Here is a 17059-nt window from a genome sequence, read left to right as displayed (position 1 = left end):
TCCCATATTGCCAAAAAGAAAACCCTGATAAAAATAGCATGTTGCAGCAGGTGGTGGATTAGTAATACGCTATCCTTTCAACACAGAATGAAGGGTTTCTTCAGAGTAGAACATGACCCTGTTGTTTTCACATGTACAGTACAACACAGTCTTCTCTGGTTTTCCATTAAGCACACGTAGATGGCTGATGTCTACAGAGATCCTATCCAATTTCATATATACAATCCTGGCTGCCTCTGGGACAGCTGACTGATCTGTATTAGTCAGCATGGCAGCTGACCGCTTTCTTGAGATTGCAGACTGCGAGAATTCCTTGCCCCTGTAGTGTCAGCATCATTCCAATTCCTAATACATTTTCAACAGAGCACTGGTTTCCAGGTCATTTACTATGTTTTTTGGAACAGTGTCATAGTGCAATCACACAGAAAATTAATTTGAATTTGACATATTAAGTTTTGAAGCTTTTGGTTTCAGAATGTGAATTTGTGTACTGTATTTTTATTTTTATTTTTTACGTTTATTAAAAAATAGCAGGCTGTTGGCCATCATTTCAATAAAGGATGTATCCCTCAATTGTTTGGAGTGGTTTATATAGTATATATTCCAGTATGTAGCTACTGACAATCAACCAGAAATCAACAGAAAATGTGTGTTGATTTTTTAACAATTTGCAGTAAAAACAAAACAATGAGTTGCCTTTGAAGTTATAAGTTAAATGAAAATAACCTACAACCTTTGCTTCATGCAAGTATAAAGATTTTGAAACTGGTATCCACAAGTCTGTGCTAAGGCTCGCTATCAGAAACCAAAACAGCAGTAGCACCTGTCTATCAACTATCTATATTTACACTCTTTGCCAGAGCTCTCCAAGAATGGAAGTTTAGGGGGCAACCATTTTCAGTCTAAAAATACCCTCCCTTGATGACCAGGCTATTCTGTGTTACTGAGGTATGTCGTTCTGAGAAACACTTGCTTCAGTCTGCTTGAAAGTTCACTACTGGAAACGTGCTTTTAGGTTTTTAATTTGTAATCAAGCAAGTGGCCATGGATAAGACATCATGTTCATCACAATCGCTGTGTTAAGTCGTCAGTGTCACTGGATGCTGCTTGCGCACGGGGTAAGGCATGTCTTGGGGGTTATTCTTATTGTGATTGCTATTTAACACCCCGTTTGTGCTGTTCTGTTTTGAATTTTCTAGGGATATATGGACTTCTTTGGCATTACAATGGTAATAATTTTTGACCCTTAAAAATTTGTTCTTTTGAATGTTGGATTATTATGGGTTTTTTTTTCTCCAAATACTAATGAAAATAATCAATATACAGTACGATGTACGTCAAAGAACCGTGTGTAGTGAAGAAAAGAAAGAGTGTGAACAAATACACATATAAGTAGAATACAAATTTGAAAACAAACTTTTTGCTTCCATTTAAAAAAAAACTGTCAAGGTGTCTTTAACCAACTAATAACCCATTCTGTACTTTCAGATCTGTACTTATGCTTCGTTAGTATAAATAATGGTATTGAGAAGGCCAGTAAACATGAGTTTAATGGACATCTCCAAGATCTTTTCAATGCTCCAGCCCAAGGACGAAGAGGAGGACGATGGTGAACGACATGAACTCAGCCAGGCAGTGTCTAACGATGATGACAAGCTTCTCTCTGAGCTCCTGTCCCAGGAGAGGTATAGAAGGTTCATCAACAGCAGAAGCGGCTGGGGTATCCCGGGCACCCCTCTCCGCCTGGCCGCTTCTCGAGGTCACCTGAGATGCCTGGAGGTTCTTCTGGCCTGTAACGCTGAGGTAGACAGTTTGGATGTGAAGGCCCAGACTCCCTTGTTCACTGCTGTCAGTGGGAAGCATCTAGACTGCGTTCACGCTCTGCTGCAGGCAGGAGCTAACCCTAACGGCAGCATTTACAACAATTGCTCCCCAGTGTTAACCGCTGCAAGAGAAGGGGACGTGAACATCTTGAGAGAACTGCTCCAGTTTGGTGCAGAGGTTAATGCTAGATCAAAGGTTCCTGAATGGGCTTCAAATGCTGGTGCTTGTAGTGGACCTCTCTATCTTTCTTCAGTTTACGGACACCTTGATTGCTTTAAGCTGCTTCTTCTTTACGGGGCGGATCCGAATTATAACTGCACCGATGAGACACTGCTTGCCAGGATCAAACAGCCCAAGACAGTGTTGGAAATGTGCCTGAGACACGGTTGTGGGTTGGAATACCTCCAGCTCCTTATTGCTGTTGGAGCAAACGTCTTCCTTCCCACACTCATCACAGAGAAAACCAGAAAGCAAAATGAAGCAGTGGAACTCCTGCTAAAAGAAAGAGGTGAGAATTGAGCATGGTATTAACAGTTTAGACAACACACATATTCTAGGCTATTTAGAAACCATCTATAACTTCAAACACATAGGCACAGATTCTATAGTAAAGCTTAAAACATGTAACATCAGCTAATGCCTTTATCAGTCAGAAGTGTCTGAGAGTCAAAATGGATCAGTTTCACAGTTGACTTTCAATTACTTCTAAACAAACCTGTGTATTACAATCGTTACCCAATGATTATGGGGCTGTAATATAGAGATGTATTCACATTTTAGTTTTCAATGACTGGCTTCGAGTTTGATTGGAGAAGGCCTTGTTGGCTTAGTTTCTCGGTTCAGGAAAAAAAAAAACATGTGACTCAGTAACCTTTCAACTCTGTTGGCGTCACCTGCTTAAAAACAACACCAAAGAAGAGATGGGGGATTTGAAAGGTCACAGTCATACCATATGATGTTTCTGGAATCATGAACATCACTTTTTTTTATTCACAATGCCTTTGTTCCATTTTCAGGAACCCATTTCCATTTTTGTTTAAACAGACTGTTCTGTCCTGCATGTCATGTTTGTCCAGTAAGCGTGCTGCTGGTAGAAAATGTTTACCTGGTGTTTTAAGTAGTGTTTGTGTTGGGCTGCTCTACTTTCTTGTCCCTTTAATATGCTGAACATTTCCATTACCTTTGTTAGGTTCGTCATTCTGAGATTAATATTTCCAGTTCACTGCCTCAATTCTTATTTGAGGTGCTAAAATAATAAATAAATAAACAACGCTGATCTTTGTATATTACTTAACAATAATCTCTTTACATCTTTTCAGCTTGTCCAAAAACCCTGATGTCTCAGTGCAGGCTAGCAATCCGAAGCTACTTGAGAATGGCCAACAAAATACACTCCACTGACCGACTAGACATCCCACCAATCCTGAGGAACTACTTAAATCACATGACCTGAGTGGCGTGGAATTCTGTGATGTCATTGCCCCTACTGTGGAGTTGCGCCATGGAAACCTCAACAACAGAATGCTGCGGAATCTGCACATACATTCCTTCTGTACCATGATTAATGATAACATTTTAATTACACTCTGCAAGCAAAGCAAGCTGTTTTAAAACGGATTGATTTAGAACATAACAACATAAGAAAGTTTACAAACGACAGGAGGCCATTCGGCCCATCTTGCTCATTTGGTTGTTAGTAACTTATTGATCTTAGAATCTCATCAAGCAGCTTCTTGAAGGATCCCAGGGTGTCAGCTTCAAGAACATTACTGGGGAGTTGATTCCAGACCCTCACTATTCTCTGTGTAAAAAAGTGCCTCCTATTTTCTGTTCTGAATGCCCCTTTGTCTAATCTCCATTTGTGACCCCTGGTCCTTGTTTCTTTTTTCAGGTGGAAAAAGTCCTTTGGGTCGACAATGTCAATATCTTTTAATTGTAATTGTACAGTTAATATGGTTTTAAATACCACTGCGTTTGCTAAGTATTGTCTGGGGAACCATCCAAATTACCACAAGGGTCTCTAGACCTGTTAAAATAAACTGCTATATAGTGTGCTGGTGGTTCAGATGAAAAAGTGTAAAATGGAGTTGAAAGGTATAACACTGCCCCCTGAGGGGTAAAGGGGGTAATGCATTTTAAACAAATATTTAACCTCTGTAAGCGCCTGCACAAGCAGGTTCTTTTTGTTGCTGGGTTTGAGGTGCTGGGTTTGCAAGCACTAGGTACGGAGTCTGCGTCCAGACCCTGTGAATCTGGTTGCCCTCGTCAACCCTACGATCTTCACAGTTAAAAATAAAACCTAAAATCATCTACATTAAATGCAACTGGTCTTGCTCGATTCATGGCTGGGTTTATTCTCTGTGCACCCACTGCAGCGTCAGGGGAATGCAAGCAAAAGCCAATTGCGAGTTATGCAGCCTTAGCTATTGATTAACACCTTTTGATATTTAACCAACTTCAGCAAGTCCTGTCTGTCCTCAATGCACAATGCCAAGGCAGGAGGGTTGCCTTTCATATACATCAGCCTGATGCTCTTTATAAACCTCTAAGAGAATGAATATCTTAAAGGCCAATGGCTTCATTTTACGTTGTCATTTCTCAGCATGTGTGTATATGTATGTAAGTATTTCATGTAAACATAATAGTCAAAGAGGATGTATCACTATAATGTGCTTTACCGTGCTGAGCTAATCTAATACTGCTTGATGATTTATCTATTTATTCTCTGAACTTTATTAACGCATAACATTTTAAACTCTTCTCATCCACTGTCACCCGCCGAAAGGAGCTTTGCGGTGAAAGCTTTTATTTTCTTGGAAGTTAGCCCATTTTTTTGCGCAACTTGTTAAGATAAAATGGCCAGTCTGTTCATTTATTTTGTAATACCTCTTAAATATAAATCAATCAATTTTATGTTAATAAAACATTTAAACATGCAGTTTTCTTTATTTGTGGCCTTGAACAAAAGCTTGCAGTTTGTTCTTTTTTTTTTTTTGATGTAAGACTTTTCTGGATAAGATGTCTTAAAAAAAAAAAAAAAAAAAAAAAAGAATTTCTGAACTTGACTACAATGGCATGTGTGAATTACAGATCAAGACCTTAGAAATGTCAAATATTGCCAGGAAAGGATGGCACAAAACCACTCAATGTTTCAACACTTTATTAAACAGGTTAAACGTGTATATTACATTGAAAGACTCACTTGTTGTATTTTTTTTTTTTTTTACTAGTAATCACATTTTGAAAACATTTATTTTCTGTGAAGCAAACAGCAGTGAAAAGTTGGAGAATGTATTTGAAAACCAGTGGACTTTTAAGTTAGTGATTCAGTCTACCGTATTTTATTCATATTCTTTTGTGAATAGCCGGCTATAGCTTGCAATGTATTTTCCTTGACGATAACAGCCAGTTGCAGAGTATAAGGGAAGAGGTGTCCAAACAATAATATTGTCACGTCTGCATGTCAAGACAGAAGTAAAGTTATTTAAAATAAATATCGTATTGGTGGTGCCGAAGTACAGCAGAACCAGGGCGGTAATAACCCCGCCTCCTCTGCTGATTGGTTAACATGCCAGCGACTTCCAATCTCACTGGATTACTGTATTGTCAATCGCGGTCGCACGCCTTTGCGTGGGTGTGGAGAAAGACCGTCTTGGGAGGAAAGCGATTTAAGTTTTGTTTAAGTTTTATTTATTCTGTCATGCATTCGTTAATTTTCAACACAGGCTGCCATTAGCGTTTATAATTTAGGTGAGTTGTTATGCTGCACGTGTTAATAATATACGCTTTGATTTTCCAGGAAGTTTTTTTTTTTTTTTTTTTTATCTATGTAGCTACACTGTACCGATGTCGCCATTGCTTGTGACATATTAATATCTAGTGTCACGGATTTATACGAAATCAAGATTAATGTGGTTTTCAGTTCTTCTAGAAAGAGTTTCATGTTATAAACAAAATAGCGTTGTACAAATTAAACAGCATTGTTAGTAAGTGAGCTTGGGTGGACATAATGTCAATATAATATTGTCTGTCCTGGTTTAGAAAGGTAACATTTGTATATATTTTAAATGGGTTATAAATGAACGCATGCAATCATGTTCGATTTGGTACTTTATGATTTTGTAAAAAAAAAAAAAAAAAAAAAAAAAAAAATTATCAAAACAAAATAAAACATACTATAATAATCATATTTATGAATGTAATCCAGCAAGCTGCTCATAGTATACAGGCCTTCTGCAGCTATGTTGTGGTTGGTATGCTGGTGGCGCTGTTGTGCTTCTCTGACAGACGTGGCATAACGGTCGGTACCAACCCTTCTAGTGTACAGAGTAATATGTGTTTGTATAATTGCTTTAACTTCAGCAACATCTGAGCCAATTAGTGCAACGCTATGTTAACATTATTGCGGAAGGCAAATTTGGTATTTAGTTCAAGATAATGATGTGTTTTGAAGACCTTATGTCGTTGAGTAAGACTCGTTAAAAATCTTAAAAAGGTTATACTGAAACGAATAACATCTACATATCTACACACACACACACTGCACTTTTTTGGAGCCTTTCAAGAAATAAGGCCTAATTCTTTCCTGTTCATTAATGTTTGAGTTTGCTCTCTGGAGTGCCCCCCCCCCCCCCCCCCCCCCCCCCCCCCCCAAGTTATTTTCATGTACCAGCCAAAAGAAGACGAGGAGGAGGAGGAGGAAGACGATGGTGAAAGACGTGAACTCAGCCAGGCAGTGTCTAACGATGACGACAAGCTTCTCGCTGAGCTCCTGTCCCAGGAGAGGTACAGAAGATTCATCAACAGCAGGAGTGGCTGGGGTATCCTGGGCACCCCTCTCCGCCTGGCCGCTTCTCAAGGTCACCTGAGATGCCTGGAGGTTCTTCTGGCCTGTGACGCTGAGGTAGACAGTTTGGATGTGAAGGCCCAGACTCCCTTGTTCACTGCTGTCAGTGGGAAGCATCTAGACTGCGTTCACGCTCTCCTACATGCAGGAGCTAACCCTAACGGCAGCAAGTACAACAATTGCTCCCCAGTGCTAACCGCTGCAAGAGAAGGGGACGTGGACATCTTGAGAGAACTGCTCCAGTTTGGTGCAGAGGTTAACGCTAGATCTAAGGTTCCTGTCTGGGCTTCCCATTCTTCGGTCTCCAGTGGACCTCTCTACCTATCTGCAGCTTACGGACACCTGGATTGCTTTAAGATTCTTCTTCTCTATTGGGCGGATCCGAATTATAACTGCACTGAAGAGAAGCTCCTTGCCAGGATCAAACAGCCCAAGACAGTGTTGGAGATGTGCCTGAGACATGGCTGTGGGTTGGAATACATCCAGCTCCTGATAGATTTTGGAGCAAACGTCTTCCTTCCCACACTCTTCATAGAGAAAACCACGAAGCAAAATCAAGCCTTGGAGGTTTTGCTAAAGGAAAGAGGTGAGACTCGATCATGGTATTTACAGATAATACATAATACACACACACACACACACACACACACATAAGTATATGGAAAGAATAGTCAATAATCTTTTTTTTGTCAGCAATGCAGAATGATACTCAGAAGGGGTGGAAGTAAGACTTTCATTGCATAGCAATTTGAAACGTTCCAGATTAGCCTGAGCTCAGACTTCACTGGGTGTCATCTTATGTTTTAATAAATACAAAAGCATCACAATTTAGATGCCTGCATTTTAGACAGAGGTGCTGCTAAATGCTTAATTTTTCTTTAAATTAAAAGTATTTGTTTTACAGCATTTAGATGTAACTGATACATTTATCATATTGTCTAGATAAATAAATTACACAGTTACAAGATACCCAGGTAAAAAAACAAAACAACAAAATCGCATTAATAACACTATGTAACACAATTTTTGTTCCTGGGTAGTAAGTGTTATTTCCTAATTGCTTATGCCTCAAAAGTATAGAAAATGGCTAATAGAAAATGTAATTTGTTACACGGTGTAATTAGCCTCCATCTTCTCTTCAGCTTGTCCACAAACCCTGATGTCTCAGTGCCGGCTAGCAATCCGAAGCTACTTGAGAATGGCCAACAAAATGCATTCCATTGACAGACTGGACATCCCATCAGTTCTGAGGAACTACTTAAACCACATGACCTGAGTGGCGTGGAGCTCACAGTGATGTCACTGCCCCTTTTTCTATAGATCATGTGACTGAAAAATACGTTCTAGTAAAAATGTGTATGTAAAATGAATGCATTGCTGTACATCAAACCAGTCCTGTGTAAACATTGTTAGAGCAAATATTCCATTGCAGAGGAGTTAAAGATGTTAAATTAACAGGCAGCTAGCTCCTGGAAGAAGTGGTATTGGCGACCCCTCCCTGTGAGTCATATCTTAGCCAATTATTTTGTGTGTCTTTTTTAAGTACTGGGAAATTGTGTTTTATTTATTAAACTATTGGTATTTTAATAACACAGATTTAATACCCTTGTGTGTATGGTAAAGTGAACTAATCCACAGTATCGTAATTCCATGATTTGTTTAATGTTTTGTTTTTTTAAATCTGGTATTTATTTCAACATTTTTTTTTTTTTTTGGTTTTTGGAGGGGTGGTGGTGATAACAGTATGGAATTCAGATTCGGATGTGTTTGTTGAATTTAGCAAGCTCAACAACTAAACCTTGTAGAAATAGTTTGAACAAATAAACAATATACATATAAAAAATATATTATATTTATTATTGTTATTGTTATCATGGCACCCAGTTAAAATGGTGTGTGGCCACCAGATCCATAGATGCCACTGCAGACAGTTCCTGAAACTGCTAGTGACTGACAAGGGTGGGAAACTGGGACTTCCTTTATCAAGACCTCCAAGGCTTTCTCTATGAGTGTGGGAAGGAAGACGTTCGCTCCAAAGTCTATCAGGAAATATACATTGTTAGCATACATTAAAAATAAACAACCTGCAGTGTGCTTGTTACTCAAACAAACGAGCTGTAATGCAAATAGCAATTTGTTTTTCTTTTTATCCCTTATGCATAAAAAAAGATAAAAAAAGTAAGAGAGTCACAACACATGTGCTGAGGTCTGAAAGTTAGTTATTGTTCAGAGGTGTACTGTATAGTTTGACATACAACTCATTACAGTACAGTAGCAGCATCTTTAATTGCACATTTAGTACAGCATGCTGTATAAGTTGCATATATACACTTTGCATGGATAGATAAGAGCTACACTTTGCAAACCTTTACCTAAGACCAATCTCTGTGCAAATACTCATTTAAACTGGAGAACAGAACATTGTGCATGTTTGAATCACAAACTAGATCACTGAACATAAAATAGCAGCCAGGCTATATACAGCAGTACTGAGGGCAACATGTGCATCCAAAACACAGTACACGTGCGGCTGGTTTCACAACCCCTGATTCAGCAGCAATCCTGGACGACTTCACCTCAATAGCATTGAATAGGGCACGATAAATACAATTTCTGTGAAAGCAGCCAATATGCAGGCTCCTGCTATTCTGTGGCTAAACAGAACGTAGGCGGTTGTAGCGATTTGATCCCGCCCCTTGTGTTTTACAATTGGTCAAAGTGCAGTGGGTCCCTGCTAATAGTGTAATGCTATTGGCGCGGATCTCACGCATGTGGTCCCGCCTTTGTTGTCCCCTGGTGTAGCTCGCTCTCTCCCCCTCGAGATTCTGCGCAGGGAGGGAAGGAAGGAAGGAGAGAGAGAAAAAAATTAAACAAAAGTAAACTGGATTTAGTGCGTTCATTCCTCCCTCCCTCGAAACACACAGGCAACATCTTCTGCAATTACGGTCTAGGTGAGTCGTTTTTCCATCGCTGGTGGTGTATGTAAATACAGAATTTCCAATTTTTAGGCAATGCAGCAGAAGTGTAGGTTTCTTTGTCAGTCGACTGTTTATTTTCCAAAAAAAAAAAAGACAAAAAGAAAGCTATTTTACAGTAATGTTTGGGAATACTTGCCCTGCACGCTGCACTATTAATGCATTTACAAAATGTGATTCCAAAATAATTATATTCTGACTGTCTGTAACCTGTGCAGTAACTAGCACCGGCGTGAGGTTGAGCTGGGGTTTGCAGTGTGAAGCCCCAGTATTAGTATTGTTGAGGTTGTATTATTTTATTCTTCTAGATGCACTGTAAAAATTGAACGCGTTTATGTATGTAGACGCTCCTGTTTAGAGTGAGTGTTTTATGTGTGTCCCGGTTCGTATTTGGATCTCTTCGAATCAGTGGACCGATACCTTGCGGATTCCAGTCAGCCTGCGTAGGCCTGTTTGGAGTTATATGCTACAGCATCGTTGTGGTCTCTCGCATCGCAGCATGTGTAGCTAGAGGACAGTGTTGTTTTTATGTAGCACGTTTATTAGGTTTGCTAGAAATGTTGTTCTCTTAATCGCTCTTTCGAAGTGCAAATCGCAATATTGTTGTGTTGCACATGAACAGCCAGCAGTGGCGTGGCTTTTAAAGTTGCATTATGTTACGGTTGTCGTTTTCACTCGCTCAGTTTCTGCAGCTCCGTGAAAAACTGTCAAAGCCAAATTAACTCAAAATACCGTAACAACATTTCCGTTCAGCTGTCTGTCTGCCGTTAGTCATGTAAGTTTATGGCACTATATCGCTGCTAGTTATTTAATTACTTCAAACAGCAGACCCAGATTGTAATTTTAGTAGCCAGTTTGACACCCAGAAGCAGCCCATCTGTACTGCTGTTTGACAATTCAGTATAGGTTGCTATACTATGTTAGTAAGAGACCTCACTTCTTTGTCACAACCTTTGTTAATTAAATGAAGTATGTAGTTTGTTTTATAGGTTGCTTGTTCGCGTCAGGTTTTAGCAGTTGCAGTCGCAAGTTATTATTACAGTAATTGTTAAGCTGAGCAAATGCGCACAGTACAGACTGCACTACCACAATTAAAGTATGTACTGTACAGTTTCAGCTCTGTAATCATGCAGTTGATTAGGGATAATGTTTCCAGGTAACCTGCTTTCTTCCTAGGACGGTGTACACGCAGGAGGGAGCTGTATTGACATGCTTTAGGACTTTAATTGCTGCTAAGAATTAAACATTTTTTAAAAGGTACAATGACTCCTGGCACCAGACATTTGAACAATTTCCAGACGTGTTAAAAATAGCAGTTTACTTGACATTGGATAGCCTGTCTTGAACAGGGCTGTGGGTTTGTGTTTGAGGCACTGGTTATTGGATTACATTTAGCTAAATCTTCATCTGTATGCATACATATGTGTACACCACTGTCGCACAATAGGCACCCAGACCTCCATTCTGGGGCTTTGATAGTGTGTTATTGTGTATTCTAAAGAAGGAATAGTTGGAGCAGTTTTAAAGTGTTTATGTCAAAAATATGCCTGCTGGTAAATATGTTCTGTTTGCTGGAGACAGGTACCTTTTGTATAGAACACCTTGTTCACAACAGGATGTACTCCTTGGCCAACATTTCTGTCATGTGAGAAGTACAGTGAGTGAATGGTATGTTACCAGATTGATTTGTTTTTGCAAGAGAAGCTGGAGCACTTTTTGCTTTAACAATGATGGCTGTTCTATAAAACAATGGTGAACTAGCAGGAAGTCTCTTAATGCTAGAACTTCTATTGTATTTCTATTGTATTAGATGTCAGTCAGTCACACCTCCTACATTGTTTTGACACATCGTGCTCTAGCCACCCCCTATGCATCTACTGCCTAAAAAAAGTTTGACCTTATTCAAACAAAAGAATAGTTAGTTAGGGAGAGCCAGAAGTGAATTAAAATAAATATCACATTCTTAGTTCTGGAGTGCACACTACTTTTTCTGTGAAGGCTGTATTTTCAAAGCCACATGAAGTGTGATGAAATTGTTCATGTAGTAGTGTCACGTACTGTGAATGAAGCTGACAGGGACCTACGAATGCTTAATTGGGTGAGTTAATGGCAATATCTTTTAGCTGTGCATAGGCACTGTTGTAATTATGTACCAAATGGAGACCTACATTTTATGACTGACACCTTTTTAATGTGTTGTGGCAGGGGGGTGTGGAAGCTTATTGTGTGTTGTTGCAACTTTATAAAAATTATATTTCTTCTTTATTTTAGGAACATTATGATGCATTTTCAAGAGGTGAATCTTGCAGCAGTGTTTTCATCCATGTTCACAGTTGAGTGCACCTGGCTGTAGAAAGCATTGCCATGGAAACCAGCAGCGGAAGACAACAGACAGCTGAAACAAAGCCTTTGTATGGTAGCTGTGAAGAATCAGCCAGAGGGTGCCAGGCCCAGGGGACGGAGGCAGACGGGACATCTGAGTGCACTGATGCTACTCCTTCTGAACTGCCCCCCCCTGGGAAGCTGAAGAAAACAGCTTTTAAACTGTTTGGAGGGAGAAAGAGCATTTGCACTTTACCCAGCTTCTTTGGAGGAAGAAGCAAAGGTCATGGGAAGGGGTCCTCTAAAAAGGGGATCAGCAAGAGCAAGACTCATGATTGTATCAGTGAGGTGAGCTGGGAGGACGGCAGAAGAACCGCTGACATGCCAGCGGGAGACTTTGAATACCACGGCCAGAAATACTCATCTGTAAAGAGGCTGTCGGGTTCTCAAAGTGTGTACTCAATAACTGACACGTATAAGAAAGCAGACATACCTCTGTTGGCGAACTCTGAATGTTACGATCAGAAACTAAGTGCTGACAAGTCCTCACCCTTTCCCAGGCCAAAGAAGGGACTAAAAGGTTTGTTCAGCAGCATCAGACGCCACAAAAAGAATAAAGCCGCAGATTCTGAAAAAGCTGAGACGCCTGGACTTTCTGTAGAGATCCCTGCAGATGCAGTGCCTAGAAGTCAGTCAAGTGACAGCAAATTGGAGTCTGAACTCCAGGATAGCTTGTCTGACAGCAATGTGGCAGACACACTGAATGAGAAAGACAATTCGACAGATACACCTGAATGTAGCGAGGATGCAAATCTTTCAGAAGAAAGTTTAGTAGAAACTGATGCAAATAGTAATAAAGCATTACAAAAAGATAAGCGTCTGAAAGACTTGGAAGAGCTTGTGCAAGGGGAGTCCGCAGATGCAAAAATAGATGGAGCCATTTTGTGCACGCTATCTGAGTTCAGCTGTGCCCCCGATGTAAACCCAGACTACCTAGATAACGATCCACCTTCAGTTCATTCTTCCGAGCAGATCAGTTCAGTATTTGGGGATGTGTCCTCTCTGAAGAGCTTTGATTCCCTCACTGGGTGCGGAGACATAATTGCGGACCGAGATGACGACAGCATTGCTGAAAGCACAGTGTTGGCTGAAAGAAGTCGCAATGCGGGCAAAAGAAGCTCCTGCTATGTCACTTACCAAGGAGGCGGGGAAGAAATGGCAACCCCCGACGAGGTTGACGAGGATTATCTGCAAAGTTTGTGGGAAAATGAAGCTGCAGCTGACGTGTGCTTTACCCCTGGTCAACAGCAGATGCTCCTGGGCGATGACATGGACCTGCAGATATCTCCGGATGGACCAGCCCTTCCTGGTCCTCGTGTGGATGCTGCTAATAATCCCAGTGTTGTCCGAGCTGTTGCAGATAGCGGTCATACCAGCGGAGACCTCCTGACCCCACAAAGTGACCAGCCCGAATCTGCACCCAACAGTGACGAGGGTTATTATGATTCCACCACTCCGGGTCCAGATGAAGACGGGGGTGATAGCCTCAGCCGAATTAAAAAGGAAAGGCTTCCACGGGACAGCTACAGTGGGGATGCGCTCTGTGAGCTTTATGAGCCTGACGATAGCCTCATGAGCCCCCCTCTTGCAGATGAACCCTCCTTTGAGACTCTGCCACCCACCCCAGATGCTTTGGAATTTTTAGGAATGGGTGTGGATAAGAGTTTGTGTCCCGGTTTTTCCAACAAAGCTGGACTTATGGAAGAGGTTAGACAAGTTCAGATAGAGCAGAAGCTTATGGGGTGGGAAGTTAAAGGCACAAAAAAGCCCTCAACAAAAGAGCAAGTCATCTTGAGCAAGGATAGATTTTACGCAGAAAAAAGCAGAGTTGATTGTAATTCTAAAATGAACAGTAACACACATCAAGCTTGCCTTAAAGAGGAGCAGGTAGTTTCACAGACTAGGATAGAAAAAGACTCAAAAGGAAAGCACAGAAATAACCAGACACACCACAATAACCAAATAACAAATGCAAAGCTACTTCCTGATTTGGATGGCATGGATGTTGTATGCAGCACAAAGAGCTCCCACCGATCAAAAGAATCAGAAGAACTTGACGAATTACTGCAGGGAAATGGAAGATGCACCCAGCCTGAAAAGAATGGAAAAACTGATACTGGTAAAATGAAGACTGATGAAGCCCTTGAGTGTGATCAGGCTGTCTGCTTCTCCCAGGCCTTGGTGGACTTCACTAACAATGCCACGTTCTTAAACAACCTTTCTGAAAGTATCGGCAGCTCTGATTCTGGTTCTTCCTTTACACAGAATATGCAGGCCCTTCCAGCAATGGTGACGTTCGATGTGGTGGACATGGAAAATGAAGGGGAGTGTGATCGTCAGATTGAAATGGATACAGATGAAGACATGTCGTCGCCGTATGAGGCATACGATGAGAGCTACTTGCAAAAAGATGCTTTTGCTGAATGCGACGAGAGGATGTTTGAACTGTACGATCAGAATCCTTTTCTCAGCAACAGCTGGGGGGTTGCCAGTCTTCCACGGCATCTTAATTTCAGTAAAATGAGCCCAGTAATGCCGGCCCCATTGTCTCTGAACAGGAGGAGCAGATCACTAGATACTGACAGCCTGGAATTCGAACTGGCTGACATGTATCTGTCAAAAGTTATTCCTCAGCTTCCTCAAGTCTCCAGATCTGAATGGGACTCCAGGAAGGCTTCCACTCTCCATTGGCCATCAGATTGCGAAAGGAGGGGGCGATCAGCCAGCTCAGAATGGAGGGAGGTTGCTGATGTTCCTAATTGGCCCTGGCAACAGGAAGCTACGTGCAATTTCGCCCTTCCTTTGATGGATGGAAAAAGATTAGGACAGGTCCAGAGTTGTAGTTCTCTGGGAAAGGGAAGGGACATACAGCATGAAATCCAGAGGGATAGATTGGATTTGCAGGTTGAGGGTTGTTCTCCTGATCGGAGGCTTCAGCCTCAGACTTCAGGGGTTACTCGTGACACTGGGGCTGGTAATCCAATACAGAGCTCCAGGCAGATGGCCAGACCATCCCATCTCCCCTTACAATCTGATGAGTGCCGGCCTCAAACTGGAGCAAACTCACTGGGGATTTCCAGAGAAGGCTCTGGGAAGATGCTTGCTCTTGTTTCTCCTTTGGATGAAAGAAATGAGGCTTATTTCTCTAAGATTTCCTCTGCAAGTCATTACTCTGATTCTTTCCACCAACAAATGAAGTGCAAACCCGTAGGTGTCACCCAAGGAATGCCTCATTTTCTCTCTGATAATCCAGACACTTTAAAACCAGAACTCTGTTTGGGACAGTGCGAGACTCCCAGCAAAGGGCGAAGCGAACATGAAATGACTCGAGCCGTTGGGTGGAATAAACACACTGCACTGGATTTGTAGCCTTTAGAAATGGCAAAAAAAAAAAAAGAGAAAACTTACAGCGTTGTACTGCATTTTTATGTTGTCAGTGATGTCATCACATATGTCACCAAAGACACCATGCAGCAGGTTTACTTTACAGATCAATAACTTTACATCTGTTGTACAAAACCTTCCTTTGGAGCATTATAATTAGTTTGATGCTAACTGTTTTTTTATATTAATGATTGTATTCAGAAAGATGGAGTCTTTGTTACTTAAACTACAAAGGGATTTAGAAATCTTCTTTTAAAATGGTCAAGCAGTGCAGAGTTGGTTTGATGACTGCTGCTTTGCTGCTCAGACCTCATGGAAGCTGCTTTCAATATGCATGGTTCATGCCCTCTGTTTTGAAAAATCGAGAGAATATAGATATTTTTAGTGTTTTTAAATATTTGTCATTTAGTATTTAACAGACAATAGCTCATTTTATCTTTGTTAAATCAGAGAAGTTTTTTTGTAAATGTATTTGTTTTTAATTAGTAAATTCTTATAAAACACACAATTCCTTGGCAAGAGAGTGCAGATTTAAAAAGCATTTCATACCAAGGCAAGAGCGCTGCCTTGTTCTAGAAGGCACTTTGAACCACAGTACAATGCATCGTAGAGTCATTTCTGAATATGTTACCTGTATAATATCCACACATTGGCTTCAGTACATTCTCCCTTATGTAGCACTATGATGTTTAGCTTTGAAGATGCAGTATTTGAGGTCACAACAATGCTTGTACATTTACAGGTCTGATGACCAAACGACACTGTTTTTGCTTACAGGATTTTAAAAAGGTTGGATGACATTGAAATGTTGTTTTTGAAGGCAATAGATTATCTATATATATATTATATATATATATATATATATATATATATATATATATATATATAATGTATGTAATGTAATGACATGTTTTGAATTTTTTACAAAATGTGTTTTTAAAAAAACGGTGCTGTTTACATTTTATAAGTATGTTGGTTATCTAACTGAAATCTGTGACACATGGACAGTGGCGTCTCTTATGGATCAGAACAGTGGAAGATCCAAATGCTTCTGTACTAAAATGCATAAACCACATTTTTTTTTGCAAATGTCAATTGATGGTATTTTTATTATATGTAGTATTGCTAGAAAGTGGATCTATACATCACCCCAGGGCAACCACAGCTGGGTTATTATAGAGTTAAAGAGGCAGTATTTAGATAGACCCCCCAATAAGGTATTTAGTTTGTCGTAAGTGTATGCGTGTCTCATGGGGAAGAATCAAGCCCTTTTGAAGCTTAGAAACTTTCCTTTGAATGTTTAAAATGGGTTTTATGATTTCCTTGCTTGCAGCCACTCTGGTCATCTGTCCTCTGCAGGTCTTTCAATCCCAAGGGGTCTGTTTTTAAACATATTTTTTTGGGGTCAACTTTACTGTTCTGAAGATGGTAGACCTGTAGATAGTAAAGTAATATGTTGAACTTTTCGCTAGAGGGAAATCTTAGTCAATCTGACAACTGTCTTTTGAAAGCTCTTTAGTCAAGCGTTGCGGTTCCTTGGTGAATTTTCTCCTGATGTCAAGGTGAGCCACATCGTGCAGGAATGTAATTGTATTGCAGTACTGAGTGTGTTCAGGAAGTGCTAACTGGAAACAGTGATATGTGGAGA

At 40.5% G+C, this 17059-nt stretch overlaps 3 protein-coding genes across 4 annotated transcripts; all 3 read left to right on the top strand.

Moving 5' to 3' along the window:
* The first annotated feature begins 949 nt into the window (after nucleotides 1–949).
* On the top strand, nucleotides 950–3524 carry LOC121318916 (ankyrin repeat and SOCS box protein 12-like). Of its 2 annotated transcripts, none has more exons than XM_041256119.1 (3): nucleotides 950–1118; nucleotides 1489–2332; nucleotides 3144–3524. In XM_041256119.1, exons 2-3 carry the CDS (start codon nucleotides 1519–1521, stop codon nucleotides 3275–3277), a joined length of 948 nt encoding a protein of 315 aa, XP_041112053.1. In that variant the 5' UTR covers nucleotides 950–1118; nucleotides 1489–1518; the 3' UTR covers nucleotides 3278–3524. The 2 variants fall into 2 exon arrangements, with proteins under 2 accessions (XP_041112053.1, XP_041112054.1); XM_041256120.1 differs by lacking the exon at nucleotides 950–1118 and adding an exon at nucleotides 1153–1229.
* A 1900-nt stretch (nucleotides 3525–5424) lies between these two features.
* On the top strand, nucleotides 5425–8722 carry LOC121318915 (ankyrin repeat and SOCS box protein 12-like). Its single transcript, XM_041256118.1, has 3 exons — nucleotides 5425–5574; nucleotides 6480–7256; nucleotides 7813–8722. Exons 2-3 carry the CDS (start codon nucleotides 6488–6490, stop codon nucleotides 7944–7946), a joined length of 903 nt encoding a protein of 300 aa, XP_041112052.1. The 5' UTR covers nucleotides 5425–5574; nucleotides 6480–6487; the 3' UTR covers nucleotides 7947–8722.
* Nucleotides 8723–9507: 785 nt separating this feature from the next.
* LOC121318914 (APC membrane recruitment protein 1-like) lies at nucleotides 9508–16228 on the top strand. The gene is made up of 2 exons (XM_041256117.1): nucleotides 9508–9621; nucleotides 11917–16228. The coding sequence occupies exon 2, from the start codon at nucleotides 12010–12012 to the stop codon at nucleotides 15394–15396; it is 3387 nt and encodes a 1128-aa protein (XP_041112051.1). The 5' UTR covers nucleotides 9508–9621; nucleotides 11917–12009; the 3' UTR covers nucleotides 15397–16228.
* The last annotated feature ends 831 nt before the right edge of the window (nucleotides 16229–17059 follow it).

Source organism: Polyodon spathula, chromosome 7 (genome assembly GCF_017654505.1).
Source record: "Polyodon spathula isolate WHYD16114869_AA chromosome 7, ASM1765450v1, whole genome shotgun sequence".
In the NCBI taxonomy this organism is placed as follows: domain Eukaryota; kingdom Metazoa; phylum Chordata; class Actinopteri; order Acipenseriformes; family Polyodontidae; genus Polyodon; species Polyodon spathula.
Note: the sequence above shows the minus strand (reverse complement) of the source record. Positions and strands in the feature narration are given on the sequence as shown.